We start from the raw sequence: 16212 nt of genomic DNA on the forward strand, positions 1-16212 counted from the left end.
GGACTGCCCGGTGACACACTTGGCCACCTGAGCCAGCACACACAGAACAGGAGCCTGCAGGACTGTGCATGGTGTTTATTAGTGATGACAGTGAGGTGGGGGTCTTGTGGAACATGCTCTGTAGGTCACACGCTAGAGCCATAAGGCAAGGGTAGTCGGGTAGACAGGGCCTCTGGGGGCTGTCCACTGCATCCTCTCTCTCCCCATCTAACCCTAACTTAACAAGCAGCAGTTTATGAATCAGCAAATAAAGTTGGGCCCATGTGCCCCGGGAGGCATGAGGGCCAAGAACAGATATGACCGGATGCAAGAGCGAAAGAATGAGGGGGGCAAGGAGGCCCCCGAAGCTGTTCCATATGTTCTCTGCTATACACGCCCTCCCTTCCCAAACACCCAATCCAGGTTGGCTCCTGTCCGCCGTTTGGCTTGACCATGCTCCCGTCTCTGGCGCTGTCAGGTGTTAAGAAGCTTCCCCAGTAGGTGAAGAGAACCGTTTGGGAGCTTCGGCTGCGAGGCCTTTGGCCCCAGCCTAGCCTGCCTGCTGCTCCAGCCTCGTGTGCGGATGCCCCACCCCAGCTGATGGACAGGAGTGTCACCCTGTTGGGCTTTGATTGTCTCATTTCTAACGTGTGGCAGTGAGGTGAGTGGCGGACCTCGAACCCCAAAGCACAACCCCCAAATCCCTTGACTGTTAGGACTTGTGCCTGCTCGGTAACCTTGCTTCTTCCTCGTGCCATGCTGCCCGCACCCCCACCCTCTTGTCACTCTGAGGGGGCATCCCTTCCCTGAGTCTGGTGGGAAGGCCCCTGGCGAAGGGGTTCCTGGCCTGAGGGCACTGCCCGGTGGGGCAGCTTCTTGTGCAGGAGAGGAAGGTGCCAGGGGTGCAGCACACACAGCTAGTACCTGGAATGGGAGCCTAGGGGGGTCACTGTGCCCAGGAGGTAAGGGGGCTCCCTGCTTCTCCCAGAACCTTGGGACCACAGGCAGCCCTGGAGCTGGGGCTGGGCAGGGGTTGTGGGGGCTGAGCCTAGTGCCAGCCTAATGCCAGTCTAACTCCAACCTGCCTGGAGTGGGCACCCCAGCCAGCTGTGCCTGCACCTGCCAGGGTAGGGTAGCAGGAGGCCGTCAGTAGCTATCCTTGGGCCAGGGCCGGTTGCGCTGCCAGTTCCGGTCATTGTGGTTGTGCTCCGAGTCCTGGGCTAGGAGCCGGTCTTGGGGGTCGTGCCCGTTAGCACTAGGCAGCCCCGAGGTGTGTTGGCGGTGAGGCTGGTACAGATCCTGGTAGGCGTCTGCATAGTCCTCCTCCAGGTGGCGGGAGCTACGCTGTGAAGACCCTGTCCAGGCTTGGCGGGAGCTCTCGCTGGCCTCATCTGAGGGCATCAGGCTGTCCCGCTCCAGGGGTGAGTGCTCCTCGCCACGTTCCCCCAGCAGCTGCTGGTTCTGGGGACAACACAACAGCTCTAAGTAGACAGGGCCAACCTCACCTTGGCCTCCTTCCCCTCTCTGGTGTGTGTGTGTTGGGGTGGGGGCAATTCTTCCCCCCTCATCTCTCAGTTCCTGGATACAGGAGATGGTGCAAGGAGGGAGAAGCATCTTCCACTTGAGACATGGAAAACTGGAGCTTTGGACTCCTGCAAAATTCAGGCTCTGCCTTCAAGACAGACTAAAAGAAAGAGTGAGCCTAGAAAAGTAACCTGAGATTACCCATCTCATTGATTTCCTCCCCCTCTCATCAGGAAGTTCTATGCCCATCTGCCCTAGCTCTGTACAGCACAGCTGAGATCTGCAATCCTTCGGCCTTCGAGCCAGAGGCCAAGGGCAGTCCCCTGGGCCAGGAGGGGGCAGTGCTTTGGCTGGTTTAGCCTGAGAACTGGAGATGGGTACCTGAAGTCCAGGGATGGCGCTGGGAGGGCCCAGAAGTCCAGGGCCAGGGGCTGGGTGGTGGGTGGCCCTCCAGTAAACCTCTAGGTACTCAGCCAGGTGCTCACAGGCATCCTCCAGCTGATTCTCATCCAGAATCACATCAAATGACTCCTAGGGAGGAAAGGAAAAGGGGAAAGATTGGCTTCCTTTCAGTAGCAGCATCCCCTCCATCTCCATCACTCCCCCAGCCCTGGAAAAGCAAGAGCGGGCACAGCAGTAGCTGATCCAGGCACTCACCGGTGGGCACTGAACCAGCTTATCATATGCCATCATCTGTACAGTCAGGTGCTTCATCTGTGACTTCCCCCGGGAGCGGATGAGGCGCTGGAGGACCTGAGGGGAAAGGGCAGAGCTGGGCCTAGAAAGAACCGGGCATGTCCCCCGCTTGGGATATGGTGTCAGTAGCCGGTGAGGATGACGGAGGGGCAGCAGGAAAAGGGAACTCGGGAGCCCTGGGGCAGGGACCAAGTAGAGTTGTACCGCCTCGTGGGAGGGCAGCCCTGTGATGTACCTTTGGTGAGGATACTTTGACAAAGACGATGATGGGGGCCAGCGAGGTCTTGGCCAGCTGTGCCGGGTGGTTGATGGTGTCAGCATCTAGCACTACCAGCTGCAGGGATTTGGCCAGCTCGAATATGCGCTCAATCTCACTCTGTACTTCCGCTGTGGAGGGGGCAAGTGAGCCGTGATGCTCACCTTGGGGCTCCTCCTACTTCTTACTCCAGCGGGGCTGTGGGCACTCCCAGATGGTAGATGGGAAGGAATTGGAGGGAGAGGGTATTCCTCAAGGCCCGGGAAAGCAGAGAGACCGGGAGCCGGGGTGGCTGCGGTGGTTCTTGCTGGTGCTGGGGCAGGTAGAGGAGCTGGACAGGACTGCAAGGTGCCAGGGAAGAGAAAGGTAGGAGGAAGGGTCTCACTAACGCTTGAGTGGGCCGAGAAGCAGGAGACCGGGACTTCTCACCAATGCTGGAGCGAGCGGAGGAGCGCTCAATGATGGTCCTCTTGCCGGGGTTGTTGAGCACAGATCGCTTTGCCAACGAGAGGTCAGCGGTGACTCGGGTGATGGAGATCCTAGGGTGGGGGCGGGAATCACAGCCCACCTCTAAATGTCAAGACTTAGGCCTCTCCTTACCCAGGTCCAGCTTTCTCTTTGGAAAAGTCCTCGCTACAGGCATCTGAAGGGAGATGGTGATCTTCTCCCTGGTTCTCATGCCACCTGGGGCCAGAGCCGCTTACCTGCCATCAAACCTATGTTTGAGGAAGTCGAAGAGAGCCTTCTGCATCATGTCTGTGACCTGGGGAGGTGGAAGGGAGGAGGGCGGGTTAGGGCTAAGGCATGGGACTGACCAAGCATCCCTAGGCACAGCCCTGAAGCCTGCCCCCTCCGCGCCCAGAACTCCTGTGGGGGGACACCCCCTCCCACTGCCCCTGCCCCAGTTAGAAGCAACTCTTTGAGGTCAGGGACCTTCTCTCACCTCGTAACCTTTCAGAGAGGGTCCCACCAGCACCACAGGCCGCATGGAGGGCACCACATCATAGGGGGGAACATGCTCTGCCTGCAGAATTGACCTGAGGTCAGGCAAAGCCATGGGGCCCTGTCACCTGTCCTATGCCTGACTGGTGTGGGGCAGATTCAGAAGTTCTGGGCTCCCTCCCTTCTCTGTTCTCCTGCCTTTCCAACAGTGATGGCCCAGAAGCCTGTCCCCACAGCAGTGAGCCATGAGCCATGAGCCCCCCCCAGCCCAGGTCCCTTCCTTGACTCACCTGCTTTTGCTTCTGCTTGGCTTTTTGGAAAAGGAAATAAAAGATTAAAGTTGGTGAAGGGGGAAAAGCCCTGGGCGCACGGTATTCCCTTCCCCAGGGGAGACACTGGGTTTCTCGGAGCTCTTTTGGTCCCTCCGCCAACCCCTTCCCACACGGCTCACCTCACGGGAACAAGCCCTCGCCCCCTGTGTCTTAGTTACCCACCTCCCCAAGACGGGCGGGGCGGGGGGGTGGCTACCTATCGATGGAGGGGGGGAGCGGCGGTTGCCAATGTCAGTCAGGCTGGAGGGGTTCCCAGATCTCCTGAGGGCAGAAAGGGAGGTCAGTCGGCTTGTGTGTGTGTGCACATCCTGCACACCATTTAATAGTCGTAGATGTTTCCTTACATCTTAGCTAGTGAGGGAAGGGTGTGTGTGACATACATGTACTTGCGTGTGCTGGCTCCCGGTTTGCACGGCGCTAATGTGTGCGGCTGGGTCTGAGTGTGCTTGTGGTGACTCGTACTCAGGGGGAAGTGCACGTGTTTGGGGGGTATGTTTACTGTGTCACAAACCCTGCTCTCACCTGGCCTTCTGCTCCTGCTTGAGCCGGATGCTCTCCAGGCGCTGGGGGCTGGGGATGAAGGCGATGTCCCCACCCTCTTTCACTAGCCTCCCGATCCACCAGTCATTGCTGTACTTCTGGGGGAAGGGGTGGTGAGAGGAGGCGCCCAGGCCTCAGTCCCGGCTCCTCAATGTGAAGGAGCCAGGGAGGCATTCAGAGACCTGGTCTGAGGAAGGGAGCACAAAAGGAAGGGGGCAGGAGAAGGCGCCAGCGGGAAGGGCAGTCGGGGCGGAGCCACCCAAGATTTCAGTGTGAGGCATCACTATTGTCAGGGGGAACCTAAGAGGCAACTCATCTGACTGCTCACTTTACGCATATGGAGACTGAGGCCCAAGCCAGGTCTCAGAAGGATGGAGGCCCTGCCGATCGGGTTTTAGATAAGGGGTGTACGGGTATGTGTTCTGGGTAAGAACTGAGGAGTCTGGGGACTTGTTTATAGACTAACACGAAGAAAGAGGCACATGAGCTCGGGCAGGAGCATTAGGGCAGGGATATCGGTGGCTTCTCTTTGGGGTTGGGGTTGGTCACCTCTTTAATATGCAGAAAATCTTTGGCCTCAAAGTTGACTCCAGATCCCTGGACTGGGCACTCCTCGTCCAGTACGCCACAGTAGCTGACATTGGTCCTCACAGCAAATGCCACAGGTTTGTGCTAGGGAATTTGGCCGTCAGCACAAATGAGGGGGGCCTCCCAGCATCCTTTCTGACTTCAGTGCCCCATTAGTAGAGGGCGGAGGCCCCAACAGAACACCCAGGACACACATACTCTTGCACACTCATGAGCATCCTGCCCACTGACCCTTGGGGACTTAGGACCGACCACAAGTTTCCACCCCAGCCTGGCCTGGCCTGGCCACCCAAGTTGATACCTTGGCCCTTTCAAGCTGCTGCTGAGCCTGGCTCTCCACTTCCCGCCGGGCACTCTCCCGGTCCTCCTCCAGGGAGACGTCTGAGTCCAGGGATGGGCGGCTGGTATAGGAGTCGGCTGAACCCTGGCATGGGGGAGAGGCTGTGACCCCTGGGCTCAGGTGTGAGGGGCACCACAGAGACCCCATACCTCCGACAGCCGTGCCTCCACTAACCCTAGCCTGTCCACGTCCACATGGGCGGCTGGGCCCCAGTGGTCCCTTCCATCTCCCTGAGAAGGGCCCAGTGCCTCTGGGCCTGCAGGAAAGCCAGCCCAATCCATATGTGCTAGGATCTGGGCCCCTCCCCCCAAGCCTATTAATACTGCGGCTTTGAATAGAGCTTTCACTTTCCTCCTTCCTTTCCTCCCCTCTACCCTGGCCTCTGGGGCAGAGTGAAGGGAGATGTGCTGAAGATGATATATTGGAGATGATTCTGAATCTAAAAGACCCAGCCCTCTTGTTCCCATCAGCCTGCAAAGCAGCCTGGTCCTTATCCCTTTAAGATGCGTGGCAGGAGTACAGTCAGCTGGGAACAGTCAAGAGACGCTGGTTGGCATGGCACTGGTCCTGGGTGTCAGGATAGAGCCATCCACCCCCTTAGATCTCCTCTCCCCCAGTGCCTACCCTTGCAGGGTGAAGAGGAGGACAGAGAGCTGCCAACTCCTGGAAGTCACTTCCTCTCCACTCTCCCCACCCCCACTTTCTTTGCTCTCACACCTGCTGGGGCAACTGGCCAGGTGTGGGCAGCAAACAAGACACAGACTGAGAAGGCAACACAAAGCTGTCTCCCTGGGCCCCAGTGAGGCTCGGCCACGCCTACCATCTGGCCTACATCTCCCCAGCCCTTCCCCAAAGGGATATCAGCCCTAGAGAAAGGACCTGTCAGTTCCAGGCAACCCAGCCGAGGACCCTGGGGATGTAGGGACAGGGTCTTTGGCAACCTGAGCCAGGAGAGTCTCCGAGTCCTGCCCACAGGACGGGTCTTTGGGCAGGGGGGGACATTTGGAGGGCTGCGGAGCTCACCGTGAGGAGACTCTGCGGGAGACGCACAAATGAGCAAGGGAAGCTGGACCTCAGGACGGGAGGGTAGAAGTCAGGATGCCTTGGGGAAAGGGAATCTTTTGTTTTCTGCCTCAGTTTCCCCCTTATGATCAGAAGCCTGAAGAGGTACCTCCATCAGTTCTGAGGTGCAGGCGGCAGAGAGAAGATCGGAGTCTAGATGAGGGGTCCACGTGGGAGTGTGTTGTGCGTGTAGGGAAGGGGTTTTAGAATATCCTCCGACTGAGGAACATTCCTTCCAGCTCACCGTGCATGACCACTCACAGAAGGCAGCTGAAGCCAGACTCGCAGTAGGGAACACAAGCTCACGTATCCCAGGCCCTCTGCCCCAGCCCCACCGTCAGCAGGAGCGCTGGTCAGCTTGATGCTAACCCTGGGGCCTGGAGCCTAAGCTAAAGACAGTGTCTGTGGTAGATGGAAGGCATGAAGGTAGCACAAAGGGGGGAAAGTCTTTCGTTTTACAGAGGAGTAGAGTCAGCCCGCTAGTCCCCATCTCTCCTGAGAACAAAGTAAGGCTGGCTTGACAGCAGGGTCAAGAGCCGCTGAGCCCTGGGAAGAACCTCTGGACTGTCAGTGGAGCGGGGGACCTCCTTTCAGGGGTCGGAGCCATGGCAGATGGCTGTCTGCAGTGAACAGGGGCCAAGGGGAAGGAGGCAAGAGAAGACGGGATGACCACTCAAGTTGATAAATACCTACCAGATGCCTCCTAGATGTCCAGGCCTATGCCTGAGGAGGGGTCTGACCTTCACCCTCTGCTCCACGGGCTCTCCGTCTAATTTAGTAATCTTAATGTCCCTGCCTGGGGCGTCTGGGTCACCTGGCCTCTCACCTCAGGACGGAAATGACAGGATCTCCCCTAAAGGTTTAATGGGTTGTGCTCGGAATGGAACCCCCTCTCCATTATCCCCAAGTCCCCAGAGCTCAGCCATCTCTCATGCTCTGGTATCACCTGGGAGGCCAGGGCTGCCCTGCCAAGTGCGCTCTGGGGTCTTGCCTCCCTCACCCCCTGTTATGCCAAAACAGCCAGAGGCTCAGTACTTCTGGAGCTGCCAGGAGTTGGCACAGTGCCCTGGTGGTGCCCCCCTTGCCTGGTGAGTGTGTGGGCAGGCTGCAGCTCCACTCTTGCCTGGCACGGGGGAAGGAGAGGAGGGAGATGAGCCGGTGGATTTATTTAGAGCCTGATCTCCCTCCTACTGCTTCAGAGGGGGCCTCAGGGAGAGCAAGGAGCCAGGCAAGAGAAAGGGAAGTGGGGGAGGGTGATCCAGGAACCAGTGAGGGGTCGGGAGCCGAGGAGGGGGCAGCAGGCTGCCCCGGCACCATCCCCATGTCAGTCTTTACCTTGCAACAGCCCTCGCCTTCTCACCGGGGATGGGAAGAACATTCTAGGGCCCTCCCATCCCCTCAGAGAGGCTCATTCTCAAGCTCACCTTGGCACCCTGGGCCGTGCCAGCTGTCCCTTCAACTGTCAGAAAGAGGTGTCCACCAGAGCCTTGCAAATCATCTGCTCTAGCTGCAATGTAATTAGCCCCAGAGGCCCAATGGGGAATTGGGCCCAGCAGGAGCCCAGTCCCAGAAAAGGACGGAGAGCCGCCCACTCGGAACCCCAGAACTCCTGTACCCTGGGCTTGGCAAGAGTCTGAAGAAAACGCAAATACTCCCCTTTTGACCAGAGCGCTCTACCCTCCACACCTATCAGGGAGCCTTCCAGGCCACCTAGTGGTCCTCTCCAGAGGAGGCCTTCATGCAGGATGTTTGAGACAAGGGACGGAGAAGCTGCTCCCCATCCTTGCCCCATCTTTCCAGGCACTTTCCCTGCTCTCTGAGCTCCGGGAATCACTGCCTAATGAGCTGATTTGTCTCAGTGGGTCAGGAGATAAAAGCAAAGAGGAGAATTAAATATTTATCAGTTGCCTGGTTCTGGGAGGCAGCGCTTCCTCTCCATCCCCAGGCCCTGGGCCCTCCATGCTGAGCAGGAGCTCGAGCCCACTGCTCTGAGGATGCCTGGGCAGGAGGCGTGGAACGCATGGGGCTTAGTCAGCTGGCCCATGTGCTGGGTGCCCAGCTTCCAGCCTGCCAGAGGAGCTGGGCCAGGCAGGGCGAGGACGCGAGGCAGTGCTCGGGCAACCGAGGGAATAATGGAGGTCCCCAAGTTTATGATCCTCCTGGGGCTGGTTCCTGACTCTCTGAATTGTCCTTTACTTGAAGCACAGGAGGTCTGAGCTGTCGCCCCCCTGGAGAGAGACAGAGAGCCCGGCCTCTCGGTAGCTGCTGGGTTCGGCCCGGCCAGCCCCCTTGGGGACCTCGGGGCGCTGCGCCGGCCTCCCGCGGCCTCCCGCCCTCAGTCCTCCCTCCACCCCTCGGTCCTGGGCGCCCGAGCCACCTGCTTGCGCCTTGCCCCCCTCGCTCCCCCCGCCGGGCACACTCCCCGTGCCCCTTGCTCTCGGACTGGGGCCCTGGCAAGCCCTCGGCAGGAAGATCGCCCCCCCACTCTCCTAGGAGCGCCCCCCTGCACGCCCTGTCCCTGCACTGGGGCGTTTTTCGGAGTCCTGACCCGGGGAAGGGTCCGAGGCAGAAGAGGAGTCACCCCAACTCCCCCCCCCGACCGTGGGCACTCACCGCCTCCGAGTCCTCAAACCCGGGCACGTAGGAGTCGTCATACATGGGGGAGTCCGGGCGGGGGGAGCGCGCGGCGCCGGGGCGGGAGCAGCCCGAGCAGGGGCGAGGACAGCGGGCCGCGCCCGAGGTGCCACCGAGCCCCGCAGCCCTGCGGGCGGCGGCGGAGCGAGAGCGCGAAGGAGGGAGCGAGCGGCGAAGACCAGCTGCTCGGAGCTCCGCTCGCCGCTCCCCTCCCCACCCCCCGAGCCCTGCCGGTCCCACCCCGAGCGCGGCTGAGGAATCTGGCTCCGGCTCCCACAACAATAGTGCCCGCCCACCTGACCCCTCCCCGGAGCGCGCGGCGGGGGCGCGGGGGGCGCGGGGGGCGCCGCGGAGCCCGCGGCCGGCGGGGCGAGGGGCCGGCGGCGGCCGGGGGAGGTGGGTCCCCGGGCACCTACGGGGCACCGGGGCGGCGGGGAGGAAGGGGAGGAGAGACTGCGGGCGGGGCGGACCCAGGCTCGGAGGAGGCGGGGCGAGGAGGGATGCGGAGACAGGGACGCTCGGCAACCCAGGAAATACTCCGCCGGGAAACAAAGGGCTGGCGCGGGGGAGGGGAGCAGGGGAGGGGGCGCCCGCGCCGGGGACGCGGGGGGCGCAGGTGGCGGGAGGCGGCGGGCGGAGGAGGACGGGTCGAGGCCGGGGGAGGGAGGGGGAGACAGGAAACCGGGGAGACCGGGGGAGCGCGGGGGCGGGGGACGGGCGGCGGACGGGGGAGGGGCCCCAGGTGACCGGGCGGCCGGCCTGGGCCCTGGCGGCCCCGAGACTCCGAGGGCACACCCCGCGATGGCACTGGGGACGGACGGGCTTGGCGACCCCAGGCCACTGCCGTGAAAGTGGCCCCGGCCCGGACAGGTGCTCGGCCCCCTCCTTGCTGGGACCCTGCAGCCAAGGACCAGGTCGCCCACCCCGCGCAAAGGGCGAGGCTTTGGGTCCCGCCGCCCCACACCTGTTGCGCGAGCAGATTCCCTCCTAGTCTGGCCAGGATGGGGGTTCCCTTCCTCCCTTCCTCGCCAAGGACTGTGCCAGGCATTGCCAAGGCATCCGTGGGAACTGGGGGAGGGAGGGGCTGTTTTAGGGGAGCCTGAAGGAGGAGGGAAGAACCCGGAGGGTGGAGGTAGGGGGACTGTGGGAGCCGTGACAGAAGGTGGGACCCCGGCCGCCCTGGGGTTGGGAGGGGGAAGGAAGGGCAAGACGACCCAATCACTAGTGTCAGGCCAGATTCCCTCCTTAGAGAAAGGATGGGGGTGGGGTGCCCGGATCCTGGTTGGAGCCTCAGTACCGCGCTGTACCAGTCAGTCTCCTTCCAGGGAGCACTGAGATGTGGGGTTAGAGACCGAGCAGCAGCCCTTATCTGGAATAAACTTCCCCAAAGATCCACCCATTTGAGCTCCCTCCTTTCTTCCATCTCCTGAGCAACACTGTTCCTTTGAATGTTGATTACCCACCTGCCGCACTCCCCCGCCAGAGGAGGAGGTGAGACAGAAAGAGGGTTCCACTTGGAGCCCCTCTGAGCTCAGGCCTTCCCCACTCCCAGTTTCTCACACCCAGGAGAGTGAATCGGGAATCTGCTCCTCATCGCTTTACCTTCCTGACTACAGGGGGGAGTCAGAAGACCAAAGTGCACGCGGTTGGAGGGGCTCTATGGGAGAAGCCCAGCGCTCGGGAGAGAGGAAGACCACCCAACCCAGCTGGCGTCCCCCTTTATGGCACGTTCATGTTCCATTGACAAGAGAGAAGGAGAGAAGGGGCCTAACCTTAAGACCGGCTTTAGTCTGTCTACCCCTGTGAGTGGTGCAGCCCAGCTCTGCTTATCATCTTCCTCCTGCTGCATTTGGCACAACTTTGTGGGAGCCCTAGGCCGGGCAGGCGCCTGGCAAGCGCCTGGCAAGCAGGGCCGAGGGAGGCGGTCGGCTTTCACGGTGCCCTCTCCTGAGTCCGGCACCTTTGGGGGGTGGTTACACACTGGCTTCCTTGGTAGCCTTGGCTCCCAGACACTGTTCTCTTCACTTTCGTGCCCTCTTCCAGTTCCTTAGGATTCCTCCAATCCTCCTCTGTTATTTCCTGCCACTTCGGGTCCTTCTGTTTTTCCAGAAGGGCAGAAAAGAGGCATAAGGTGTGAAAGAATAAGGCCTTCAGGGCGCTCTCTCCTGGAAGATGATTCCAGGGAAGACAGCTGCCGAGGCATCTGCTTCTCTTCCCATCTCTGGATCTACTCTCCTGGTCTCTCCTTTGGGGACTCTTTCCACCACCGAGGGGGCCTAAGGATGGTAGCGACACGGTGGCCCTGCCATCAGCTTCACTCCTTCCTCACACACCTTGTTGTCTTCGTCCCCGTCTGGGACAGTAGTGTCCTAGTCTGCTTCTGAAGCCTGAGTTGCCATGCCAACCGCCCCCAGAGGATGGGTTCAAGTTTTTCAACCCTGGATCCATCCCTTGGGTCTTGCAGGAGCCTCAGAGCTGCTGTCTTTCCCTTATCTCAGTGTCGCTACTCAGTGCCCCCTTCCATTTCTCATCTCACCCACACCTGCCTGCTCCAGTTCCCCTGCCAACTTCCTGTCCTGAAACCAGCCACACGCCCGGCAACATCCGTGCGGCCCCAACCCCTTTTCTTTTCCATGGCTGAGCATAAGGTGAGAGAGCGAGTGCACAAAAAGGATTCGGGGAGAGGACTCCTGCTCTCCTCGTTCTGGGTGTTAGACTGGCAGCTGGCCGGTACCCAAGGCATGGAAGCAGGACATGGGGGGCGCGGAGAGGGGAGGAGCCTGAATAACCAACCAGGTTTGGGAGTTGGAGTTCTTGGGAGCCTCCAGAAGACATTCCAGCTTCTCCTAGAAGTGCACAGGAAGCTGGACAGATCCTAATCCCTCTACAGTGAATGGGGAAACTGAGTCAGGAGCCAGTCCTGAGAAGTCCTTTTCCCCAGCAGTCTTTAAGATCAGCACCAGGCCAACCACCCGCAGCACTCCAGCTGCTAGGCTGCCCTCAGGGAGCCTAGAGAGGAGCACCGGGGGGTTAGTGGAGGCCTCTCCTCTCCGTCTTTTCATCTAAGCCCCTTACCTGGCTCCCCAGGCAGTCCTCCCCTCCCCTCCCCTCCCCTCCCCTCCCCTCCCCTCCCAATCCCAGTGCTCCGAAGCCGCCAGCTCTGGTCGCTCCCTCCCTTCTTGCCCACCCCGTCCACCCTCGGCCTCACCTCCTGCATCTTCCCCCCTCCCCATCACTGCAGTCTCCCCCAGATGCGGGCCCTCTTCCTAGCTTGGAGCGGGGCTCCCCTCCCACCCACTGGGGAGGGGTCCCCCCGCGTTTACCTCATTCAGCAGGAAGGTTGCACTGGAGTCAGAAAAAGACATAGACCGGGCTGGCGGCCGGCCCCCCTCCCCCGGGCCCGGGGCTCCGAGGCGGGAGCAGGACCGGCCGCCGCTCGGCACGCGGGCTCCCGCCTGCGCGCCCGGCCTCGCCCCACGCCCGCCCGGCTCGCCGCCGGCTCGCGTCCCTCTCCCGGGCTCCCTCCCCCTTCCCTCCCCCTTCCCTCCCTCTCCCTCCCTCTCCCTCCCTTCCTCGCCGCCTCTGTCACTGCCTCTCCCGTCGCCTTTCAGCCCCGCTCTCTCCGTTTCCGCCTCGTCTTCCTCCTGTCCAGGTCCGCGTCCTCTGTCTGTCTGCGCGCCTCCCACTGTCCTTCATCCGCACGTCTCGCCTCCCCTCCCTCCTCAAGCCCCCCCCGCCAAGAGGCGGGGACCCCGAGCTCCCACCGCCGCGGCCACGAGGGCCGCCCGGGCTCCGGGGCTCTAGGCGGAGGCTCTGGTCCGCGCGGGCCCCTGCGCCGTGCGCCCCGGGAGCCGGGCGGCCGCGCTCGACCCCGAGCCCCGCAGGGAGAAGGATCGGGGGGAGCAGCGCCCGTGCGCGCCTCTCTAGCCTCCGCGGCGAGGCGCCCCCTCCGTCCCGGGGAAGCCGCGCGGCCGCCGACACCCACCCGGGCCCCGTGGCCGCAGCGCGCGCGGTGTCTCCTGCGTCCCGGCTGTGGCGCCGCGGGGTCCGACCGGCTGCAGCGCCCCCTAGGCTCCCTCCAGGCGGCGGCGCCCGCGGGGGTCCGGGCCGGGGGCGGGCGGGGGCCGGGGCCGGGGCCGGGCGGCCAGCAGGAGGCGCTGCCCTGGCCGGAGCCGCGGGCGCCGCGGGGAGCCAGCCCCCCACGGACGCCGGGGCGGACCCCGCTGCTCTCCTGGCCCAGCACTGCGGTCCCCCCTCCGCCCCGCCGTGCGGGGCTCCAGCCTGGACTCGGTCTCCACCCCCTTGGGGTTCCTTTGAGACACTCGGCTCCCCTGGGGCCTTAGCTCCTACCTCCATGCGGGTCTCCAGGGGCGCCCCCGGCGAGCCTGGCCTGGGCCGCGGGGAGTACAGCTGCTCCGGTCGGTACCCCCTCCGTCCCCTCGGCGGGCACGTCAAACAGGACAGGCCCAAGTTCTGGCGGGGGAAGGGGGTGCGGGGGTGTAGCCCCAGCCAGCTCTCTCCCTGCACCCGTCTAAGCGGATCAGCCTCTCATTGGTCCCTCCACACCCCCAATGCCCCCAGGCTGGACTCTTCTGTACCAAAGGCCGGCTCGAAAGGGGAGGGGGCGGCGAACCCCTGGAGGAGACCCACGCACCCTGAGGCTGAGTGGCGGGCGTCCCTAACTTCCCCTCACACCAGTTAGAACTCGTCCCCTTCGGATGGAGGGCGCTCTACCTGCCTCCTCAGTCCTTTTGACTCTCTTCCCCTGGGGGCTCCTGGAAGCCCTCCCCCAATCCTCCCATCCCCCCAGGGATCTTGGAAGAGTTCTTCCCTCTCTGTTCAGCTGACCGTCCACCTGCCCCCATTCCAGAGGGAGCTAAACTGGGGAGAACCAATTTCTCCTCTCTCCGCCCCTAGCTCCTCCTCAGGCTGGACTTAACCTGGAAAGTGCTTTGCAGGGCGCCGCCTCCCCTCCCTCTGTGGTCTAGTCCAGTGGGTGCAAGGATCTCGGACCCCCCACCTACCCCCAAGTTACTCAGCTTCAGCTATTCAGAGGAGATAAAGAGGTTGTGTGTGTGTGTTATTAAAATGTGCATGGAGGTTTTTATAGGTTTTGTTTTGGGGCTTTAATAGAGGGAGCAGAGAGCTTTGCTTTTCATTTGGCAGTGAGACCCGGAGGGAGAGCGAGCCCCCAGCACACACACACCCCTGCTGACCACAGCTAATGGACTGGCTCCTCTGGGCCTTGGGGCATCTTAAGTTTCCATATGGGGAGGAGGGGTGGGGGTGCTGGCCAAGGCAAGCAATTGTCCCTGGCTTCCCCATTCCCCCCCCCCCCCCTCTCTCCACCCTCCCAGAACCTACTGCCTAGAACACCATCTCTCTCTCCACCCCTTATTTTAAAATAGAAATATCAATGGCTTCTCTCTGAGCCTATCAGAGGGACTCTGGGGTGCATCGGGCCAGCTCTGTGCTCTTCACTTTTTCTTGTTTTCATTCCAGCTGCCCGACCACACCCCTCTCCCTTCTGCCACAGGGAGAAGGTAGGAACCTCAGAGCTAGAGCTGGGAGCCCAGCCTGCAGGCCCCCAGAACTGTCCTCTCCCCACCCGTCTGTGTGAGATGACTGGCAGGATCATCGGGGCCGTACTGGCCTGGCCGCACAGCCTCTTGCTCCTCCATCTCTGGCTCTGACCTCACAGCGTCTGGCACCTTGCTAAAGGGGGACCCTAGACCGGATGCACTTCTGGGAGCAACCCCTGAGTTGGGCCCTTCAGGTCCTCAGCTCCCACATACGGCCCCTCGGGGCTTCACAGGCAGCCTTGACCCCTTCTCTCTGGGCTTAGCTCACCGTATTCTGTGACCTCCAGACTCCCAGGGCCTCAGGACCTCAAGATACCTGGCAGGGCCTCCATTTATTTATTTATTCATTCATGAGAGACACAGAGAGAGAGGCAGAGACACAGGCAGAGGGAGAAGCAGGCTCCATGCAGGGAGCCCAATGCGGGATCCTGGGCCCAATGCGATCCTGGGACTCCAGGATCATGCCCTGGGCTGAAGGCAGGCGCTAAACCACTGAGCCACTCAGGGATCCCCTCCATTAACCCTTTTGGCTAGTTTTTGTGCAGATACCTTCTGTGCCAGGGGCTCGCCCTCCTGATCTAGAGTTGGATTTCAGTTACCGCTTGCCTCCCCAGCAAGGCATAACCTGCACAACTAGACTTGGTGGCCCTGGCATTTGAAAATCTGTGTATCATGGGGATAGCGAACAAATATCACCATCTCCATCCCTTTATATCTATTCTATTGAGACCAAAAAGGGTCTCCCCAGCTCTTCTGAGAAAGCTCTGTGGAGGTAGCTGCCACAGGGAATCCCCACTGCCAATTCTGTGTATTACCCTGGGGAAGTTCTTCCAACATGCAACCTCAATCCCTTTTGCTGCAACCTCTGTCTTCTTTTCTGGGTTCCATCTCTAGGTCCATGGTGATATTCGATGCGTCTAGGCACTTCTAGTCTCCAGCCCCTGACGCAGCATTTGCTATAAATATGTCTCAAGAGTTTCTTGCTGACAGTGCCCGGCAAGATTGCACCTTCTTTCCCACACTGGGCCTCTCTGGAGGGACCGAGCTCTCAGCTATGGCTTAAAGACCCAACTCTTGCCAGCTCTGGCACAGGCAGCGTGACTGCTCTGTGCATTTGGGGGTTCCTTCTGGCACCCGGGAAGGAGGGAAGGTGAGAGTGCTGAGAAGCTGGGCTCTCATTCTCTTGCTGCCCAGGCTCAGCCTGGCACGTAGTAGGTGCTTGATATGTGTTTATTTTAGTCTTCGGTCTCAGTTTCCCCTCACACTGCATGTGATTGGTGATTCCAATTTCCCAGGATGAACTGGAGTGGGGGAAGAGGAGGGGACAGGAGCAGAACTGTAGGGCTGCCCCAGGTGGAGGAAGGGGTATTAGCAGCAGGATCCCTAGGGTGGCCTGGAAAGGGGGGGCCTGGCCTCCACTACACGGGCCTTCTCTCCTTCTCTTGCCAAACCCTAAATACTTTAGGACTCTGAATCACGGCACTGCTCAAGGGGCCAGCGCAAGTCCTTCCTTCACTCCCATGTGTTTACAAGCTTTGTAAACATCAGAGGTTGGCCAGGGAAGCTGGGGCTGAAGAGAGCTGGGTGGGGGTGGGAATCCCTGGGAGGTGTTCCGAGATGTTTGAGTCAGATTACTGGCCTAAGTGGTCAGGGCTCTTTGCTGGGGCGGGTGGGGGGGACTGGGGAGGAGTCCCCAAGCAGGGGCCGCTGAAACCTCCCAGGGCTTCCAAAAGTCTG

The 16212-nt window shown here is 61.2% G+C and overlaps 1 protein-coding gene across 3 annotated transcripts; it reads right to left on the reverse strand.

The window, feature by feature from the left end:
* Positions 1-60: 60 nt before the first annotated feature.
* Positions 61-13264, reverse strand: CACNB3 (calcium voltage-gated channel auxiliary subunit beta 3). Of its 3 annotated transcripts, none has more exons than XM_072798093.1 (13): positions 13244-13264; positions 5159-5281; positions 4819-4941; positions 4252-4367; positions 3926-3990; positions 3688-3707; positions 3399-3479; positions 3160-3218; positions 2885-2994; positions 2435-2586; positions 2161-2256; positions 1885-2034; positions 61-1440 (listed from the first exon to the last, which is right to left on the reverse strand). In XM_072798093.1, exons 1-13 carry the CDS (start codon positions 13247-13249, stop codon positions 1126-1128), a joined length of 1416 nt encoding a protein of 471 aa, XP_072654194.1. In that variant the 5' UTR covers positions 13250-13264; the 3' UTR covers positions 61-1125. The 3 variants fall into 3 exon arrangements, with proteins under 3 accessions (XP_072654194.1, XP_072654193.1, XP_072654192.1); XM_072798092.1 differs by lacking the exon at positions 13244-13264 and adding an exon at positions 12217-12372; XM_072798091.1 differs by lacking the exon at positions 13244-13264 and adding an exon at positions 8873-9092.
* Between the last annotated feature and the right edge of the window lie 2948 nt (positions 13265-16212).

Source organism: Canis lupus, chromosome 25, assembly GCF_048164855.1.
Source record: "Canis lupus baileyi chromosome 25, mCanLup2.hap1, whole genome shotgun sequence".
Taxonomy (NCBI): domain Eukaryota; kingdom Metazoa; phylum Chordata; class Mammalia; order Carnivora; family Canidae; genus Canis; species Canis lupus.